Source organism: Globicephala melas, chromosome 9 (genome assembly GCF_963455315.2).
Source record: "Globicephala melas chromosome 9, mGloMel1.2, whole genome shotgun sequence".
NCBI lineage: Eukaryota > Metazoa > Chordata > Mammalia > Artiodactyla > Delphinidae > Globicephala > Globicephala melas.
Genome location: NC_083322.1, coordinates 40327828 through 40349305, shown reverse-complemented (window position 1 = coordinate 40349305; position 21478 = coordinate 40327828). Strand labels below are relative to the sequence as shown.

The following is a 21478-nucleotide window of genomic DNA, read 5'->3' as shown; positions in this document are numbered from 1 at the left end:
AGAGATTCCCATCTAATGGTACTCTTCTTAGCTTTCCAACTCTGTTTCCCATCTGCCCTTTAATTTAAAATGCCTAAATCTCATTATGCCTAACTTAAAATGTAGGTAATTTCCTTCTAATTGGACATATGCTAATAAAATGGTTTCTGTGTCACTATCAAATCCCTCACATAATCCACCATGGAATATGGAATTCAGGTCATAGGAACCAGTTAACAGTGCATACAGTGCCCCAAAGTATAGTTAATGAAAGGGAAAAAAATTTCAAAAGTCATTGAATAGAGTTATAGAGAGCAGTTAACTTAAAGAGTTGTCATTATTTTCATGTTCAGGGATGGCCTGCAGTTGAACCAAGGGACTGAAGTACATGGGGGTGTCATGTACAGCATAGAAAATATTGTCAATAACATTGTTATAACTGTGTATGGTGACAGATGGTAACTAGACTTGTCGCGGTGGTCATTTCAGAATGTATAAAAATATCGAATCACTATGTTGTATACCTGAAACTAACATGACATTGTATGTCAATTATAATTCAATAAAATATATGTATATTAAAAGAAAGGAACTGATGTGTCTTACCGCTGTCCAGCAGAAGAACCTATCGATTCTTTGCTTCTCATAATTGAGAAGTTTCGCACATGTTACACATTCAGAGAAAGATGCATTGACTCTAGGAAGACTTTGGTAATAAGAAGAGCCCTAAGCCAGACCCTGCACATGAAGGAACCCCCAAGATGTATATTTACTATTGTTAAGCTTGTCCCAAAATTATTCATAAGACTCAATCTCGGTAAATATCATGTTTTATAAATGCTCCAGTTATAGAGAATGTCGAGAAAGCAAAACATGTTAGCAGTGTTCTCAACCAACGAAATCTACCAGTCAACTTTTAAACAGATTTTAAACAGTTTATTTCTTATGGAAATTACAAGAACAGAGTCAACAAAATCTAATTCTTTCTGGATGACTCAGGATCCCCATATAAAACCACTTCATAAGGAGGCACACCCAGGCTCTTAGTGGCAGTCCCTGGAAATGAACCCCTTAACGGCCATCCCTGTTTTCTCATAAAAGTTGCACAGATGCTATGCAGCTGGGACCACTAAGATGGCACTCTGAGATGGACGTTCTGTTAAGTTAATCACTAAATCCGAGGGAAAAGCCTGAAAATGTTTTGCCGTCAGCTTTGTCATGAGTATCCTTTTCTTTTTCAGAGGGATTTAGAGTCCTGTGTCACCTGGTGCTTGCTCCAGGCCAGACGGTCCAGGGCTCACAGCCCGCCTAGCCACGGTAATGTTCCTGCCCCACCTCACAGATGAGGAATCTGAAGCTGACAGGGCTGAGTCCCTTGCACAAGGTTATCCAGCCGGCACTGGGGGACCTGGGCTCTTGAACGATCAGCGTGCCCCGCCTCTGAGATTCAGCTAAGTTCCCGTATCACCTGCAGTACATCTTTGGACAGGCTGGGGAGAGCGTCCCTCACCACTACGAACCTGCACAAGATGACTTCCTCCTCACGTAGGAATTTGTCCCCACTGTGGTCAAAATCCCCTTTTGCAGCTAAAGTTCAATGGCTCCCCTTACAGAGGTATGGGGAAATCTATATTTATAGATATTTGGACTAACTACCTTGGGAAATCAAAGCAGCTCAATTATACTGCACAACCAAGTGCAAATTACTATTTGTCTGTTGAGATCAGCACCTCCCATTTGTATGTGGCAATTTAAAAGCCCACCTTTGAGGGCCTAATTCTCACTGTGATTCAGGGAAATACCATTGCTATTATTATCATTATTGTTATTATTGCTATTCAGCTTACAGATGGGAAGGGACTTGACAGCTAAAGGACATGCTCAAGGTCACACTGCTGGCGAGGGACCATGCTGGGACTGCCAGCAGACTCTCCTGCTTCTCTCAGCCTGGGTTCTTTCCTCTCCACCTTGCATTCTCAATGGGGCATGGGACAGTGCCCACAGGGGTGAAAACTGGTTCTTGGAGGAGCAAAATTCTTAGTCTTTTAACGTATAAAGCGCAGATGTACATACATTATATAAACAGATAACGACATATCTGCATAATTAAAATTTCAGGAGGAGGGTGATTAGTGGAAAGATGTCTACAAAACCTCCTTAACGCAAAAGAGTTGGAGAAATACTGCTTCACACCACAGCAGCCTCCCTGTCTTGGCTGGGACTGTTACTTATAATTAATACATTTCTTCTTAGAAGTGTAGACACTGGGGTCTGTTTAAAAAGATAACTCTTGAAAACAATAGATTAGTGAAGTCTGTCTCTTTCTTGGTCTTTCCACTGTCTCTAGACTGCATAATCGATATTGATGACGACGTGCCGTGATTTATGCCCAACAGAAACTGGCAAGTTACATGAAGAAGGGTAACACTACCTTCAGTGGATACCTTAAACACACTCAAACGTACATACACACACACACATACACACACACACACACACACACACACACACACACACACAAACCATTCGCTACCTCTCCCACGGGAAACATCAAAGGAAAAAAATAAATCAATTCATGTTAACACATTTGCTTCTAGAGGAGATTCCATTTCCTGCATTCCAAACCTAAAGGTCTTTGTGAAACATGAGAAGCTTTTTGAATAAATACTTGTAAATGGCCTAGACAGCTGAAAAATGGATAACCTCATACGACATGAGGGCCCTTTAAAAGACTTCTCCTCTACTTAAATATTCATGTTTCAATTAAAACATACACCTACTTTATTAACCACACCAGGCCCGGGTTCAGATCAATAACAGCAGCACTAGATGGAATTCTAATGAAGATAAACAACGCCGAGTCCTCCCCAGCTTCCCCTGGGCACAGAGGCACAAAGCCTCCTTTCACAACTTGCTCCGAGATATTTTACAGTCACCTGCCTCATGCAAATGAAGAGCTTCATGTTTATTCATGGTGAGAGTTACAGACCACCTTTCATTCCCTAGGCCAGCTCAGCTAACAGAGCGCCCTCTGCACCACTACGCAGTTGAGCTGGCCTAGGAAGGGGACTTCTGAATATCTAATTGTCCCCTGAAAAGCATGCATAGAAAGTCAGTAAGCTGGAAGCAGTTTGGGGAGCAAACATATTTCCCTTTTTCATTCATGCGATCCCTGCCTTTGAGCTTTCAAACAATCCCTTTTCTATACCACACCATAATCCATTAGATGTGACGAGTTAGAGGTTATTTTCCATGGATAACCTTCCAGGGGACTTCTCAGGATGTTTCCTCCGTCCTGTGTCCTGCTCTCCGATTCTTCCTACTGAATTGATATTTTCACACCCATTGACTCGGAAGAAGCTGGTAAGCTTAGCCAGAGGCAGCTGCAGCTTTGTTTGATGGGCCTGGGTTCTCCCCGTGCACAGCCTCTCCTCTTTGAAGGGATGGGTTCTCATCTGCGAGCCTGAGTATAAACTCTATCACGTGTGCTTTGCTTCTTATGCTGCCGGGTAACGTTTCAAAATAGTGCTTTCACTCTAGAGTGACTACATTTTTCAAATCATTAGTTTCTTCCGTTTTGGTAATTTGAAAGCATGGCAAAGTCATTTGATCTCGGTTTTTAATGCCCATTCTGATAGTATCTGAGGTAACACTAATGCTATGAGCAAATATTTTGATGGTATCTCGAAGGCTCAGCCATCCCTGGAGAGGTCTGGGCAACTAGGTAATTGCTGGAGAGGCCTTAACTCTTGCCAGCCATTAAGTACATGAAAACTGTGGGACCTGCTGATTTTTAGGCTGCTACTCATGGCTTGTCACGTGGAAAACCAAGGTACTTAATAAAGCTGTTTGGAGAAAGACACCACCAAATTTTCAGCTGAAACCTTATTTCCGCCAAAGATAAATGAATTGTTTAATTCAGTTCAGAACTTAATTGGGGGTACATAGACAGCTTCACTTTTCTTCCCTTTTTTTTTAACATAATGGCCAAAAAATGTCTTCTTGTGAAAAGGGCAATTTACTCATATTGTATAGACAGGATCTATCTTATTACATACAAAAAGAACACTGTACAACTGCATACAATATTTTACTTCCTCAGAGTCTTTTTACATTTATTACTTCAATTTAAGATCACACCACCATAAGAGACAGCGGTGGAATACTGATATCCACTTTTTTTTTTTAAACTTTCAGGCATACAGCTCCTGAGTAGAAGAATCAGGATTAGAGCCTGGGCCTTGCAGACCAACAGACACACTACTTTACCAATGCACGCCACGAGTTGGTGACGTGTTACATGTGTCAACTGATGGTAATTCTACGGACACAATTCACTTTTACTGATCAAATGTACCTTAGTGAAAATCTTCATCGACAGCATTGGCTCCACCTCAAGGATTTAATTGGCATGTGGTGCAGTTGGGCGCTGGGATAACAGGGCTTTCAAAAGCCCCCAAGGTGATTCTAATGTATAGGCAGGTTGAGAAACGCTGCTACACACAGGTACAGATTTTGACGAGTATACCTTATTTGAATTTTTAAAGTGGAGCAGTCAGCCACAAAATCATTAAATGAGATTCCCATACCTGAAATAGCCAAATCACTTGCGTCCTCTTTCCTAAACCCTGTCCGCGCTCAAAAATAAAGGCTTCAAGAGACCTTCAAGATGGTGGAGGAGTAAGATGTGTAGATCACCTTCCTCCAGACAAATACATCAGAAATACATGTACATGTGGAACAACTCCTACAGAACACCTACTGAACGCTGGCAGAAGAACTCAGACTTCCCAAAAGGCAAGAAACTCCCCCCGTACCCGGCTGTGTGGCTGACAGGGTCTTGGTGCTCCGGCTGGGTGTCAGGCCTGTGCCTCTGAGGTGGGAGAGCTGAGTTCAGGACATAGGTCCACCAGAGACCTCCTGGCTCCATGTAATATCAAACGGCGAGAGTTCTCCCAGAGATTTCCATCTCAACGCTAAGACCCAGCTCCACTCAACGACCAGCAAGCTACAGTGCTGGACACCATGTGCCAAACAACTAGCAAGCCAGGAACACAACCCCACCCATTAGCAGAGAGGCTGCCTAAAAACATAATAAGGTCACAGATATCCCAAAACACACCACTAGATGCGGTCCTGCCCACCAGAAAGACAAGATCCAGCCTCAACCATCAGAACACAGGCACCACTCGCCTCCACCACCCACTGAACCAAGCTTAGCCACTGAGGACAGACACCAAAAACAATAGGAACTACGAACCTGCAGCCTGCAAAAAGGAGACCAGAAACACAGTAAGTTAAGCAAAATGAGAAGATAGAGAAACACACAGCAGATGAAAGAGCAAGGTAAAAACCCACCAGGCCAAACAAATGAAGAGGAAATAGGCAGTCTACCTGAAAAAGAATTCAGAATAATGATAGTACAGATGATCCAAAATCTTGGAAATAGAATGGAGAAAGTACAAGAAATGTATAACAGGGACCTAGAAGAACTAAAGCGCAAAAAAACAATGATGAACAACACAAGAAATGAAATTAAAAATTCTCTACAAGGAATGAACAGCAGAATAACAGAGGCAGAAGAACGGATAAGTGACCTGGAAGATAAAATAGTGTAAATAACTACCACAGAACAGAATAAAGAAAAAAGAATGAAAAGAATTGAGGACAGTCTCAGAGACCTCTGGGACAACATTAAAAACACCAACATTCGAATTTTAGAGGATCCAGAAGAAGAGAAAAAGAAAGGGACTGAGAAAAGTTTTGAAGAGATTATAGTTGAAAACTTCCCTAATATGGGAAAGGAAATAGTCCATCAAGTCCAGGAAGCATAGAGAGTACCATACAGGATAAATCCAAGGAGAAACATGCCAAGACACATATTAATCAAAGTAACAAAAATTAAATACAAACAAAAATATTAAAAGCAGCAAGGGAAAAACAACAAATAACATACAAGGGAATCCCCATAAGGTTAACAGCTGACACTTCAGCAGAAACTCTGCAAGCCAGAAGGTGTGGCAGGACATATTTCAAGTGATGAAAGGGAAAAACCTACAACCAAGATCACTCCACCCAGCAAGGATCTCATTCAGATTTGATGAAGAAATTAAAACCATTACAGAAAAGCAAAAGCTAACAGAATTCAGCACCACAAAACCAGCTCTACAACAAATGCTAAAGGAACTTCTCTAGGCAGGAAACACAAAAGAAGGAAAAGACCTACAATAACAAATCCAAAACAATTAAGAAAAGGGTAATAGGAACACACATATCGATAACTACCTTAAATGTAAATGGATTAAGTGCACCAACCAAAAGACATAGACTGGCTGAATGGATACAGAAACAAGACCCATACATATGCTGTCTACAAGGGACACAATTCAGACCTAGGGACACATACAGACTGAAAGTGAGGGGACTGAAAAAGATACTCCATGCAAGTGGAAATCAAAAGAAAGCTGGAGTAGCAATTCTCACATCAGACCAAATAGACTTTAAAATAAAGACTGTTACAAGAGACAAAGGAAACTACATAATGATCAAGGGATCAATCCAAGAAGAAGATATAACAATTGTAAATATTTATGCACCCAACATAGGAACACCTCAATACATAAGGCAACTGCTAACAGCTATAAAAGAGGAAATCGACAGTAACACAATAATAGTGGGGGACTTTAACACCTCACTTACACCAATGGACAGATTATCCAAAATGAAAATAAATAAGGAAACACAAGCTTTAAATGACACAATAGACCAGATAGATTTAATTGATATTTATAGGACATTCCATCCAAAAACAGCAGATTACACTTTCTTCTCAAGAGCTCATGGAACTTTCTCCAGGATAGATCATATCTTGGGTCACAAATCAAGTCTTGGTAAATTTAAGAAAACTGAAAGCATATCAAGTATGTTTTCTGACCACAACACTATGAGACTAGATATCAATTACAGGAAAAAATCTGTAAAGAATAAAAACACATGGAGGCTAAACAATACACTACTTGATAACCAAGAGATCACTGAAGAAAAGAAAGAGGAAATTAAAAACTACCTAGAAACAAATGACAATGAAAACATGACAACCCAAAACCTATGAGATGTAGCAAAAGCAGTTCTAAGATGGAAGTTTATAGCAATACAATCCTACCTCAAGAAACAAGAAACATCTCAATAAACAACCTAACTTTACACCTAAAGCAAGAAGAACAAAAAAACCCCAAAGTTATCAGAAGGAAAGAAATCATAAAGATCAGATCAGAAACAAATGAAAAAGAAATGAAGGAAACAAGAGCAAAGATCAGTAAAAGTAAAAGCTGGTTCCCTGAGAAGATAAACAAAATTGGTAAACCACTAGCTAGAAAAAAAAGGAGAAGATTCAAATCAATAGAATTAGAAATGAAAAAGGAGAAGTAACAACTGACACTGCAGAAATACAAAGGATCATGAGAAATTACTAGAAGAAACCATATGCCAATAAAACAGACAACCTGGAAGAAATGGACAAATTGTTAGAAAAGCACAACCTTCCGAGTTGTGAACCAGGAAGAAATAGAAAATATAAACATACCAATCACAAGCACTGACATTGAGACTGTGATTAAAAATCTTCCAACAAACAAACCAGATGGCTTCACAGGCAAATTCTCTCAAATATTTAGAGAAGAGCTAACACCTATCCTTCTCAAACTATTCCAAAATATAGCAAAGGGAGGAACACTCCCCCACTCATTCTACAAGGCCACCATCACCCTGACACCAAAACCAGACAAAGATGTCACAAAGAAAGAAAACTACAGGTCAATATCACTGATGAACATAGATGCAAAAATCCTCAACAAATACTAGCAAACAGAATCCAACAGCACATTAAAAGGATCATACACCCTCCACAAAGCAGGCATAGAGGGAACTTACCTCAACAATATAAAGGCCATATACGACAAACCCACAGCCAACATTGTTCTCAATGGTGAAAAACTGAAACCATTTCCTTTAAGATCAGGAATGAGACAAGGCTGTCCACTCTCACCACTATTATTCAACATAGTTTTGGAAGTTTTAGCCACAGCAATCAGAGAAGAAAAAGAAATAAAAGGACTACAAATCAGAAAAGAAGTAAAGCTGTCACTGTTTGCAGGTGATGTGATATTATACATAGAGAATCCTAAAGAGGCTACCAGAAAACTACTAGAGCTAATCAATGAATTTGGTAAAGTAGCAGGATACAAAATTAATGCACAGAAATCTCTTGCATTCCTATACACTACTGATGAAAAATCTGAAAGAGAAATTAAGGAAACACTCCCATTTACCACTGCAACAAAAAGAATAAAATACCTAGGAATAAACCCACCTAAGGAGACAAAAGACCTGTATTCAGAAAACTATAGGACACTGATGAAAGATATTAAAGATGATACCAACAGATGGAGAAATATACCATGTTCTTGGATTGGAAGAATCAACATTGTGAAAATGACTCTACTACCCAAAGCAATCTACAGATTCAATGCAACCCCTATCAAACTACCACTGGCATTTTTCACAGAACTAGAACAAAAAGTTTCACAATTTGCATGGAAACACAAAAGACCCCGAATAGCTAAAGCAATCTAGAGAAAGAAAAATGTATCTGGAGGAATCAGGCTCCCTGACTTCAGACTATTCTACAAAGCTACAGTAATCAAGACAGTATGGTACTGGCACAAAAACATAAATATAGATCAGTGGAACAGGATAGAAAGTCCAGAGATAAACCCACGCACATATGGTCACCTTATCTTTGATAAAGGAGGCAAGAATATATAACGGAGAAAAGACAGCCTCTTTAATAAGTGGTGCTGGGAAAACTGGACAGCTACTTGTAAAAAAAATGAAATTAGAACACTCCCTAACACCATACACAAAAATAGGCTCAAAATGGATTAAAGACCTAAATGTAAGGCCAGAAACTATCAAACTCTTGGAGGAAAACATAGGCAGAACACTCTGTGACATAAATCACAGCAAGATCCCTTTTGACCCACCTCCTAGAGAAAAGGAAATAAAAACAAAAATAAACAAATGGGACCTAATGAAACTTAAAAGCTTTTGCACAGCAAAGGAAACCACAAATAAGGCGAAAAGACAACCCTCAGAATGGGAGTAAATATTTGCAAATGAAGCAACTGACAAAGGATTAATCTCAAAAATTTATAAGCAGCTCATGCAGCTCAATATCAAATAAACAAACCCAATCCAAAAATGGGCAGAAGACCTAAATAGACATTTCTCCAGAGAAGATATACAGATTGCCAACAAACACATGAAAGGATGCTCAACATCATTAATCATTAGAGAAATGCAAATCAAAACTACAATGAGGTATCACCTCACACTAGTCAGAATGGCGATCATTAAAAAACCTACAAACATCAAATGCTGGAGAGGGTGTGGAGAAAAGGGAACCCTCTTGCACTGCAGGTGGGAATGTAAATTGATACAGCCACTGTGGAGAACAGTATGGAGGTTCCTTAAAAATCTAAATATAGAACTACCATACGACCCAGCAAACCCACTACTGAGCATATACCCTGAGAAAACCATAATTCAAAGAGTCATGTACCACAGTGTTCATTGAAGCTCTATTTACAATAGCTAGGACATGGAAGCAACCTAAGTGTCCATCAACAGATGAATGGATAAAGAAGATGGGACACATATATACAATGGAACATTATTCAGCCATAAAAAGAAACGAAACTGAGTTATTTGTAGTGGTTGCATGCACCTAGAGTCTGTTATGCAGAGTGAAGTAAGTCAGAAAGAGTAAAACAAATACCGTATGCTAACACATATATATGGAATCTAAAAAAAAAAAGTGGTTCTCATGAACCTAGGGGCAGGACAGGAATAAAGACACAGACGTAGAAAATGGAGTTGAGGACATGGGGAGGGGGAAGGGTAAGCTGGGACGAAGTGAGAGAGTGGCATGGACATATATACGCTACCAAATGTAAAACAGATAGCTAGTGGGAAGCAGCCGCATAGCACAGGGAGATCAGCTCTGTGCTTTGTGACCACCTAGAGAGGTGGGATAGGGAGGGTGGGAGGGAGACGCAAGAGGGAGGAGATATGGGGATATATGTATATGTATAGCAGATTCTTTGTTATAAAGCCGAAACTAACACACCACTGTAAAGCAATTGTACTCCAATAAAGATGTTAAAAATAAATAAATAAAGGCTTCAATGAAATAATTATGGGGCCACTTGCATGCCAAGGTATCCAGCTCTGGTTTAGCTCTTCCCATGTCAATGAATAAGGCGTGCTCTGAAATATTGGTAATAAAAGGCAAAAACACACAATACAAACTCAATGGTCTGAACCAATGGATTACTCTGCGGAGACTACTATATCGAGAAACTGTAAGAAAGTACGTTTCAAAGAATAAATATTTTAACCACTCTCTAATTCTACTTCTCTTATATAAATAAAAAACATCGCATCTGCTGCTTCCCCAGGCCTGGAGGAGCAGGAAGACAGCTGCTTTTCCAAACACTCACTTCCAGCAGCAGCATTAACTACCAAGCACTAGGTATCTACCAACTAATGTCCCCATCAAGGCAGGTTGTAGAAGAGATTCCTGTGTCTGCTGGAATCTGATATTGTTTGTTGGAAAAAAATCACAATTTTAGAGTGAGGGATGCTGCTTCTCCAGTAATGAGCTAAAGAAGGCAGATAGCTAAGCCGTTCTTACAGAACCCTGGGTCTCAGGTCAACAATTAAATCCACCATCTATGCTTCCATTCAAAGTGGTAAAAGCCTGGAAAGATGTCCAAGAAAGTTCAAAGAAACTGTGTCTCATGTTGGGCTCTTTTAAGATACTTCTGAATTCCCATTTGGACAATCTTAGCAAACAAGAAAAACATTAAATCTACCAGTAACACCAAACCCACATTTGTTCCTAAATTCAATCTCTTCTGCTACCAAGTTAATAACAAGAAGAAAAGTGAACTGATTAAAATTTCAGCTTCTCTCTTTTCCAATTTATTATCTGGTAAAGCAAAAGGTGGCTGATAGGCAGCAGGAAAAAATCAGAAAAGACATTCTTCACATTGAACTAGAGGCCCTCACACAGGGTCCTTGTTTTTGTTAAGGCCGAAGAGACAAAAAAGAGAAGTAAAAGAAAAAGGACATAATTATATCTGAATTTGAGCAACCACTAGCAGAACTCTGCAACAGGTATTATGCTAGTCTACCAGCCAAAAGAACAACAAAAAACCTCATCTGTCCATGTTTCATTAATTTAAACTGATACCCACAGCTACAAATCTAATGTACTTACAACTTAAATACACATTATGGTAAGCAGAATAATGGCTCCCCGTTGATGTCCGTATTTTAATCCCCATAATCTGTGAATATATTTCCTTTTATGGCAAAAGGGAATTTAGGTTGCAGGTGAAATTGAGGTTGCTAATCAACTGACCTTAAAATAGGAACGATTACCCTGGATTATCCAGGTGGTCCAATGTAATCACAGGGGTCCTTACAAGTGAAAGATGGAAGCAGAAGAGGGATCAGAGTGATAAGTAATGTGGAAACGACTGAACCTGCAGTTGCTGGTTTTGAAGATGGACAAAGGGGGCCATTGAGACAAGGAATGCAGGCAGTTTCCAGAACCTGGAACAGGCAATGAAATGAATTCTCCCCAAGAGCCTCCAGAAAGGAACATAGCTCTGCTGACACCTTGATTTTAGCCCTGGGAGACCCATTTTTGGCTTCTGAATTATGGAACTGTAAGATAATAAATTTGTATTGTTCATGCCACTAAGTTTGTGGCAATATGTTCCAGCAGTACTAGGAAAGTAATAATACACGAGATAAAAAGTACATCACTGATAAACTCTTCTGGTTACAAAAGGAAGGCATGCATAGTATTAGAAAGAGGAAAGCAGACATAGTTAATGTAGAAAATTGAAATGCCTTGTCATACCCATCCCTGATCCTCCTCTGATATCCATTCTTAACCAATGAATGGACATGTGGAGTGGGACCCTCTGCCTCTCAGGCCTCCAGATGCCTGCCCACGGCCATAAGCTACCACCCCTACTCGGCAGCAGATGTGTAACATCACAGCTAGTTTACAATCGTCCATGGCAAAAAGATGGCACTAGGGCCACAGTGAGAAACTGTACTGGAACCTGGCTCTGAGATCTTGCTGCAGGAAGTTTTTGCAGCCATATAAGTTAATTACAAAAAGGTTTCAGCATGACCCTTTGGAGGGCTTGCCATCACCTAGCAGGACCTCACCCTGAGCAATGAGAATATCACCTCCACCAACCCGAGCACACAGCCATCATGAATAACACGGACCTGAGAGCCATGCTCGTCTCCTCCCTGAAGCCCCTCTCAGCAACTCCAGACGGAGGCCTCTGGTTTCCTTTGCTAACAGTGTATGTATTCTTGGGGCTTCATGTCCTAAACTTGTAAGTTCTACAGAAATTAAGTGTCTAAGTACTCATTCCCTTGAGCCATTCCTTTGCAGGAATTTGGTAATGTTTTCTATATACCTTATCTGTGCATAGATCAACAGCAATAATATTTGATTTTATTATTTACAGAAATGTAGATTTCTGTAATTCTGGAGAAGCGGGATGAATGAAATGCCCTCAGCAGATGGATAGCTCAGTGCCAGAACACATGAGAGTCAGTGAAGTCTCCTTCTCTTGGAGGAATAAGTGTCCCAGGACACAAGAGCTGAGGACTGGATGGCTTTCAGAAACAGTGCAGTACAGGAAGAGTTGAACTGATCCAGAAGCAACGTGGCCATAGCAATTTCAGAGACTACTGACTTAACTTTCCCCTTTTTTTTGTGGCCTGATTGAACAAAGGTCTCTGTGCTCCTTCTTCCCTCTCTCCCAAGGATAATTGCACCTGAACTGCAAAGTCCCTCATAATCAAGTGAAGTACACTCAGGAGGCTACAGTTAACAATCATAAGGGAATTAATGGGCTTCTTTCCTCCACCTCCCCTCCTGACTCACGTCTGACCTTGGCTCTAGTTGCTCAGACACGTGCAGCTCTAGCATGCAATTTACAGATCAGTGTTTTCCACAGAGGGGAGTCCCTCGGGCCTATTTCAATGAGTTAAATAGATGGCCCAGACAAATATATAAAAGGACTGAAGATCACTTAGGCCAGTATACAGAGTAAAGAAAAATAAAAAAATTTTGTAAAAGTGATTATAACCACAATGAACAGCAACAGGATACACACGAAGATGTAAAATAGGGCATCAAAATCACAAATTGTAGGGGAGGGGAGTAAAAAATGTAGATCTTTTAGAATGTGTTTGAACTTACACGACTGAACTTATCAGCCTAAAGCAAGTCAATACAGTTACAACACTCGAAAACCATGGTAACCACAAATCAAAAACATGCAACGGATTCCCAAAAACGGAAAAGAAAGGAACTGAATAGGTGGCTCAGAATGACTGGGATGGAATGGCATTCTCCGCTACAACTGCAGGTAAGATCATTATATTGATGGAGACTGTCAGGTTCTAACCTTGGGGAAGGCTTGGGGAAGAGTGTCCTCTTCCCAATTTTCCTTCTTTATAACCAATATTGGTTCAAGATGCCATGGACCAGAAATATGGTGGGAAAGAAGGACCAGATATAAGTTCAGAAAAAAGAGGACTGGGAGGCAAAGACCAACAAGGACATCGAGTGACGCTGGAATTCAGGTATTATGTTATGCCCCAAGCACAAACCCATGAAGGCCCCACGGGATGACTGTGAGACCAGACACTTAGAAACAGTTATGCCCCCCGTTACCAGGTCAGCAGGCATGGGTGATGGGGCCAACCAAAGCCAGAGTCACATATAGTAGCAAACCAGAATGATTAAAGACCTAAGCATACCTGTCCCAACCATCAGTTATTACTAGCCACGTCATGATTGCTAACAAGGCTTTGATCCAAGGATAAAGACTTCGTTTATCTTGAAAAGTGTCCACGATGCTTCTGCTTCCTTTAAGTTGGTCAGCACTCTTCTCTCCACCCAACATTCACTCACAAACAGAACTGTGAAATTCACACTCTTCAAAAAAACCAAATGCTTTCTGTAAACCAAGACATGTTCCATATAAACTTACTCAGCTCCCTGAAAGAGGTCTTGCATTTTAATACTCGTTGTGACAGAGCAAAGGGCAGTTATCTCAACGCAGCCATAACCCACAAAGAAACCAAGTGACCACAGCAGCCTTCCTCATCTCATTCTCTCCCTGGCAGCCACCTGCACAGGTGGAGTGGAGGCATTTTCCCCACTAGATCTGTAATGACAAGGCATCCCGGACCAAGGCTTTTAAAGGAAAAAGTTCATCTTATCAATATTGCTCAAGAAAGGGTCTCTGCTGGTGGCCCCTGCTTAGTAAGCCAAAAAGAACAAAGGGGCTCCAAGCTTATCCCTAGAGAGATAAGAGCATCGCTGGCACCCAGCTTCCTGTCTGTATAGGTACGCCTTTCCTTCTCCAACCTTAACGTCACCTAAAATCACAGTCATCCTCATTCTCCTTCCACACCCAGCGAAGGGACCATGCAAAGGTGGGTGGGCCTCCACCGGGCACACAGGAAGCTTCTGTCTCTGCTTCAGATTCTCCTTACCTTGTTGAAGTCTTCAGAGGTTGCCCTCATTTCCTTCCATGTCTTGTTCAGGAGCTGGATACAGATGCAGAAAAACTCCTCGAAGGATCTGTCGTGGGTGAAGAACATCGGGTGGAAATCGTTGCAGGTCTCACTAGCTGGAGGAAAGAGGAGGGAAAGAAGGGAGGAAGTGTGAGAAGGGAAATGAAAGGATACAGACACATGCTCCAAAGGGAGATGACGAGAGGCATATTTGGCTCAAGCCACAGTGGAAAAAAAGGCATTTTGAAAAGGCAACCAAAGGGTAGTCACCGTGAAACTTCACAGTTTAAGGTCAGATGGTCAGACCTACCCTTAGGCGCATATTTTGACCGAAGGAAGTGAGCTCCTAACTCACTCCATGATATGATCCTTATGGCTTTGGTCCAGGATCCGTGGTGTTGAATATGGGCTCTGCATCTGCCTTCTTGACCTTATAAAGGTTATTCAAACTGCCGTGTCAGTCACAGCTCTTCCATCACCCTTAATTTCCTATTTCTCAACAGAATTACTGGCAGAAGATGAGTTTTCCCGAATACACAATTAATTGCAACTTTGAAAATAGCATCCTTTATTTCTCCAGGGGGCTCTTTTTCCTCTTATGGCATTGAGTAGGGGATATTTGAGATCATTAACCTCAGACACCATTAACCATTTGTTTTACATTCTCAGACACAGATGGCTGGAGGTCAAAGCAACCCAAGTGGCTTTGAAGGCTGCAACTGGTTCGGTCCTGGACCAAACCCTGAAGTCAGTCAGACTGCCTTCAATCCACCCCATTACAAAGCTTCCTTAGTAATGGTCAGACCCAGTGCTTTGAGTTCTAGGTATGGCCACCTCTCTCCTCCTTCCCAGACCAGTACACCAGACCCTTCATTCTCAGCTCTCTGTCAAGCTGACCTTTTTATAGCCCTTTTACGTACATTCATTTGATCTTTAGAACGCATCTTACTGTTTATGTCTTAAGGGATGAGGACTGGAGCCCAAGTAAGTGGGCTTTGTGACCCCCCCAAAACAAGATTCTAAATTTTATTTCTTTAAATATAAGCTGTTACTTACAGTGAAAGAATTCTGATTTTAATTGGAATCTATTTAAAGACCAATTCGTCTTCAAGACCCCAAATGATAGAATTTTAAGCTCTGGAAGCCCAGGAGAGGAGGATGGAGTGGGGCGGGAGTAGGGTTTACAGCAGAGAACTTCTGTACTTGGGGAAGACCCTGGTGCCCACCGTGTAGTTGAACATGAATTCTACTTAGAGAGGATCCTCGGGTGAAGGCCCCTGGTGAGTGAACTCTGATCAAACCTAAGAGGACACGCTCTGCTTTGGGGGACACACTTATACACAAACCTCTTCTATCTTCACACTTTATCATAGTAAATTCTGTTTTCTTCCAGAGAAGGTAAGGGCATAGGCTAGCAACAGCTTGCAGTCATGCAGAAAAGGTTTGGGTCTGAGGGCAGAAGGTTTGAGTTCAAGTCCAGCCCATGACAATGAGAAGCTAGTCACTTCACCTTTCTAAGCCTTGATTTTCTAAACTAAAAAATGGAAATGAAACCTCCTTGCCTTCTCCATAGGCTATGGAGAGGCTCAAATAACACAATTCACAGGAAAGTGCTTTGAAAGGATAAAAGTTGGAGCAAGGCGGTGGTGATAACAATGAATGTCGTGCCAGCATATTGTTTCCAGGAACATAGGCTGTTTTTTGATTCCTCCAATTCTTAAGTCAAGCCTGTTACATCTCAGAAATTAGAGGCAAGAACATATAAGTTATCCCACTCCAGCTCATTACCAGTAGAGATGGCAAAAGTGACATTCTGACCTGATACACAAAGCTATTTAAGGAACTTGAAAAGTAAACACAGGATTATGTGTTTGCTGCCCTGGGCAATGAGCTGTCACTTTCATAAGCACTGAAGCCAATAAAATTTAGCAGTCTACAGGAGCACTTTAAACCACTATCGCCATACAAAACCTCATTATTAATCACATTATGAGGGTATCTTTTTGGGGGCTAGTGTGATTATATGTGTATTTTATGCCCTAGTTAAAGTTTTATGGGACTACTGGAGCTGAGCTAGCCAAACAAAACTGCGACCAACAAGCCCGTCTCTTGTTTGGGTGAAGAGGGAGGGAAACAACATCGTTAATAATAGGGATGGGGCGGGGGGGCGGGGGGACAGAAGATTGTGTATAACTCCCCAAGGGCTCTACAGGCGTTATGTTCACAGCAACCCAGGAGGTAGGCACGATGCTTATCCTCACTGTATATATAAGACAGGTGAAACTTGGAGAAATTAAGCCTTCCATCACGAGCCTCTTTTAGGTGGCTCCAAACGAGCATTGGAAACCCACAGTTTAGTTGACACAGCAGCTGCTTCCTGCCTTAGTTGATATCAAGAGCTCAGGGCATTTCCTTGTGATTGCTACTTTGAAAATTAATTTCTCCACCCACACTCCTAGATCTCCTTGGATTCCTCCTTCAACAGAAACCAGCATCCTGACCTGCAGTCCAGTAGGGCTCACAGTAAGTGCCCAGCCAGCACCTGTTGATGGACAACACCTGGCCATGTGATAGTACCAACAATGGCCATGCCACTGTCACCAGCCACGTGCCAGGCACCGTTACTGTTACTTATTACATCAAGCCCCTAGGAAGATAACATCAATTTCTTTTTATAAAATTAGAAATAGGAGAGATAGAAAATTGTCCAAGGTCACATGGCTTTCAAGTGGCAGAGCTGGGTTTCAAACTCAGGTCGACTTGGCTCCAAAGCCCATCACTGTTGCAGTGACAGGACCAGGAATCACACCCAACATTCTACACCAGAGCCAGTGTTTTCAACCTCCACATGAGGATGGCTTTGCCGTCATCCTAAGATTCTGAGACTCATCCCTTGGGATGAGGAATGGGCAAACAGCAAATCAAAACAATTTGTTCCTTGACATGTTACAAAAGAAACAATGAAAAGACTGATATAGTTTGGGATTTTATCCTTAAAAGGATGTTCCTGTATTAGAGGCAAGGAAAAAGTAATAAGTATTAATACTTTTTTCCTCAAAAACATTCAAATTGCAGATATTCAGGATTGAGGATGATCGAGCAGGAAGGACTGGACCAGATTATCTGATTTGTTTCCCTCTTTTATTTTGCAGGTAAGAGTAGTGAGAAAGGCAAAATGGCTTGCCCAAGAGTTCATGATGGTGGAAAAGGGGCAAAGATGCTGGGAGCCAGGCTGCTGGGGTTCAAATACGGGTTCTTTTGCCTACTGCTGAGTCACCTGGGCAAGTCATTTCATCTGTCAGTGTCTCAGTGTTCTCATCTGTAAACTGGGGGCAACAGTAGTATAAACTTCATCAGGTGGCTGTGGGGATTAAAAGGGAACAGTGACTACATGGAGAAGCTCAGTGCAAGTGTGAGCCAACAGGATTATGATGCTCGTCATCATATAGCAAGTGGACCCCGGCCCAGGCCATCCCAGTGATAAAGGTGAGCTTGTATCAGCTCACAGGGATGCCCTGACTCTCATGAACAGGGTCCTTAACTCAGAGGTTTAAACAAACAGATAAAAACAGAGAGGGGGAGGTTTACTACTGCTTTTTAAGGAAAATAAGAACACTTTTTGAGGAAAAAAAGTGAATTTGTAGGCAATGATTTTATACATGAAATTTAAAGAGAAGTTTTCAATGGGACAAAAATAGCAAGACTTTTCAAAAACCAATTTTTTTTTTTTCTTTTTTGCGGTACATGGGCCTCTCACTGTTGTGGTCTCTCCCGTTGCGGAGCACAGGCTCCGGACGCGCAGGCTCAGCGGCCATGGCTCACGGGCCCAGCCGCTCCGCGGCATGTGGGATCTTCCCGGACCGGGGCACGAACCCGTGTCCCCTGCATCGGCAGGCGGACTCTCAACCACTGCGCCACCAGGGAAGCCCCCAAAACCAAATTTTTTTAAGCACACTATTTTTAACACAATGAGATTCTCTTTTATAAAAAAAGAATCAACTTACTCGTCTTGTAAGTCTGGAATATTAAGGTAGTTTCAGGGCTGAGGGTGAAGTGGGTTCTTATTAATTTACTGACATTTAATTCATTTATAAATAGGCCAACTTTGAAAGCTTCTATAATCCACACACCTTTGTTTTAAAAATAAAAAATAAGAATGCTATACACTTATGTAGCATTTTGCCTTTCAAAGTAGATTTGTTCCCATTTTTCATTGGATAATGTCAAGTGAGGCAGGTATCATCACTGGAGGCTCAAAGAACAAGGGCTACTGCAGTGCAGCAAGTAAACAATGCAAGGTGCATACAAAGAAAGGGTTCTAGTGCTGCCTTGTGACCTTAGAAGCTCACCTCAGCTCCAGGGCTCCAAGTTTCTTACCTGTAAATGGGCTGGTAAGGTTCCTGCCAAGTCTCAGATTCTAAGACATTACACACACGCACATACAAACACACACACCACGTAATGTATTTTTAAGTCCCTAATATGCATCAATAATTATAGAACTTGGAGATTACACCTGCATTTAACCTATGTCCTAAAGTATTATTTCCTTGAATGACAGGATGGTTACACATTTCAGTTAGGGTGTTAGGGCATCAAAGTGGCATTTGATAGGCTTAGAAAATGTTTGATGAGATAGTATTTATTTTTCTTTTCATAAGAAACTTGTTATTTGTTTTCAGCCCCTTTCAATCTATTAATATCACCTAATGCAGACCATTACATAAGAAAATTACATGACTAAAGATAGAATGACAAAATGACACAGGCAAATGCATGTAATTTCTGCACTTTCACGGGAATTTTCTTAGACAAACATAATTTTTGACATGCTGAAAAGCTCTGTCCCATGCTTTCCATGACCCTTGTTATACTGAGACTGTGAACCCATTTGCAAGTGAATACAGGGACACATGTTTTGGAGGCACTAGGCAAACTTTGAGTATTTTTACCATGAAATAATGAGCTATTTCAACTGCAACAGTGTTTGGAAATGGTGCACTTTGAAAGAGAGATAAGCACTGGCCTAACACAAAGGGCATTGTGTCTTAAAATTCTGAGCTGCAGGAAGAAGGGGATAAATCATAAACACAGAAGCATTTCATACATGAAAACTGCCAGAGCGGTTGTAAAATCTTACTAGGTATCCAAAGCGTGGAAACTCAAACTAGAACTCTTTGTGGCTCTAGGGTCGGTCTGGGTAATACACCCATGAATTCTCAGATGCAATGTCTCTTTATACCTTTGCAGAAGATCTTACCCTTGTGACCTTTGAGTTTCTATTTTTAGAACGGCTATTCTTTAATAGCTTGGTTTTGGAGTTTTGGTGCTGTGTAGCAAGATGCTAAAAGTTCAAAACCTTTTGTAGGTGGGAGAGGTGAAAAGGCGAAGAGAGTGAGGACAAAGAATGTGAAGTTCCCCCACTGCTGAGCTCTGCTAGTGTAGAAGCTTCCACCCCTGCTATTTCAGGACAGGGGATCAGAGGCTTGAAAGCTGCTCAGCTCTACGCAGCCCCTGAAACCTGGTTTAATAGAACTCTGGATATTCTGTTCTATCCTCTCTCATGCCTAAAAATAGTATGAAATCGACACTAAAAAGACACACCGTCTAATCCAATGCTTCATTGTTCACTTTCCTTCTGGGCCTTTTTTTATGGACATGGAGAGAGAAAAAAATACCTACTAGTGTTAGGACTGAAAATCAGACACTAGCATCAAAAGATAGCCGACTCACAAAGATTGACCTGAGGCCACATCCCAGGCACACAGTTATGTGTTAATAAAAGAGCAGGTTCTAGAGCAAGGTCGGCCTGGGTGCAAATCTTGGTGTCACTACTCAATAGCAATGTGACCTTTATCAACTTACCCTTCCTCTGGGCCTCAATTTTTTCATTATAAAAAAAGGAAATGCATCTTATCAGATTACTGCTAAGATTAAATCTAAAGTGATACATGATTCACATATTAACAGATAAAACAAGCAACAGTAAGTGCTAGTTGTTACCAGTTTTAATAGCAAAATTATTATTGTACTTAGGTAAAATGACAAATTTGGAGGAATTATATATGCGGATAGAAAGACATTATAAAATTATAGTAATTAAAATAGCTTGATATTGGTCCATGAATGGAAAAACAGAATAGAATAGGATAGGGGGTTCAGATATAGTCTTTTTTTTTTTTTCAACATCTTTATTGGAGTATAATTGCTTTGCAATGGTGTGTTAGTTTCTACTTTAGAACATAGTGAATCAGCTATATATATACCTATATCCCCATATCTCCTCCCTCTTGTGTCTCCCTCCCACTCTCCCTATCCCACCTCTCTAGGTGGACACAAAGCACCGAGCTGATCTCCCTGTGCTCTGCGGCTGCTTCCCACTAGCTATCTATTTCACATTTGGTAGTGTATATAAGTCCATGCCACTCTCTCACTTCATCCCAGCTTACCCTTCCCCCTCCCCATGTCCTCAAGTCCATTCTCTACATCTGTGTCTTTATTCCTGTCCTGCCCCTAGGTTCATCAGAACCATTTTTTTTTTTTAGATTCCATATATATGTGTTAGCATATGGTATTTGTTTTACTCGTTCTGACTTACTTCACTCTGTATGACAGACTCTAGGTCCATACACCTCACTACAAATAACTCAATTTCGTTTCTTTTTATGGCTGAGTAATATTCCATTGTATACATGTGCCACATCTTCTTTATCCATTCATCTGTTGATGGACACTTAGGTTGCTTCCATGTCCTGGCTATTGTAAATAGACCTGCAATGAACATTGTGGTACATGACTCTTTTTGAATTATGGT

General features: G+C 41.0%; 1 protein-coding gene across 4 annotated transcripts in view; it reads right to left on the bottom strand.

Annotated features, from left to right (window-relative positions):
• Positions 1-21478, bottom strand: part of ELMO1 (engulfment and cell motility 1) — a 550105-nt gene that overhangs the window by 159488 nt on the left and 369139 nt on the right. For all 4 annotated transcript variants that reach the window (XM_060305403.1, XM_060305401.1, XM_060305402.1 and 1 more), the window contains one exon: positions 14644-14780. In XM_060305403.1, coding sequence (XP_060161386.1) covers positions 14644-14780 — 137 coding nt within the window. The remainder of the gene's footprint in view (positions 1-14643; positions 14781-21478) is intronic.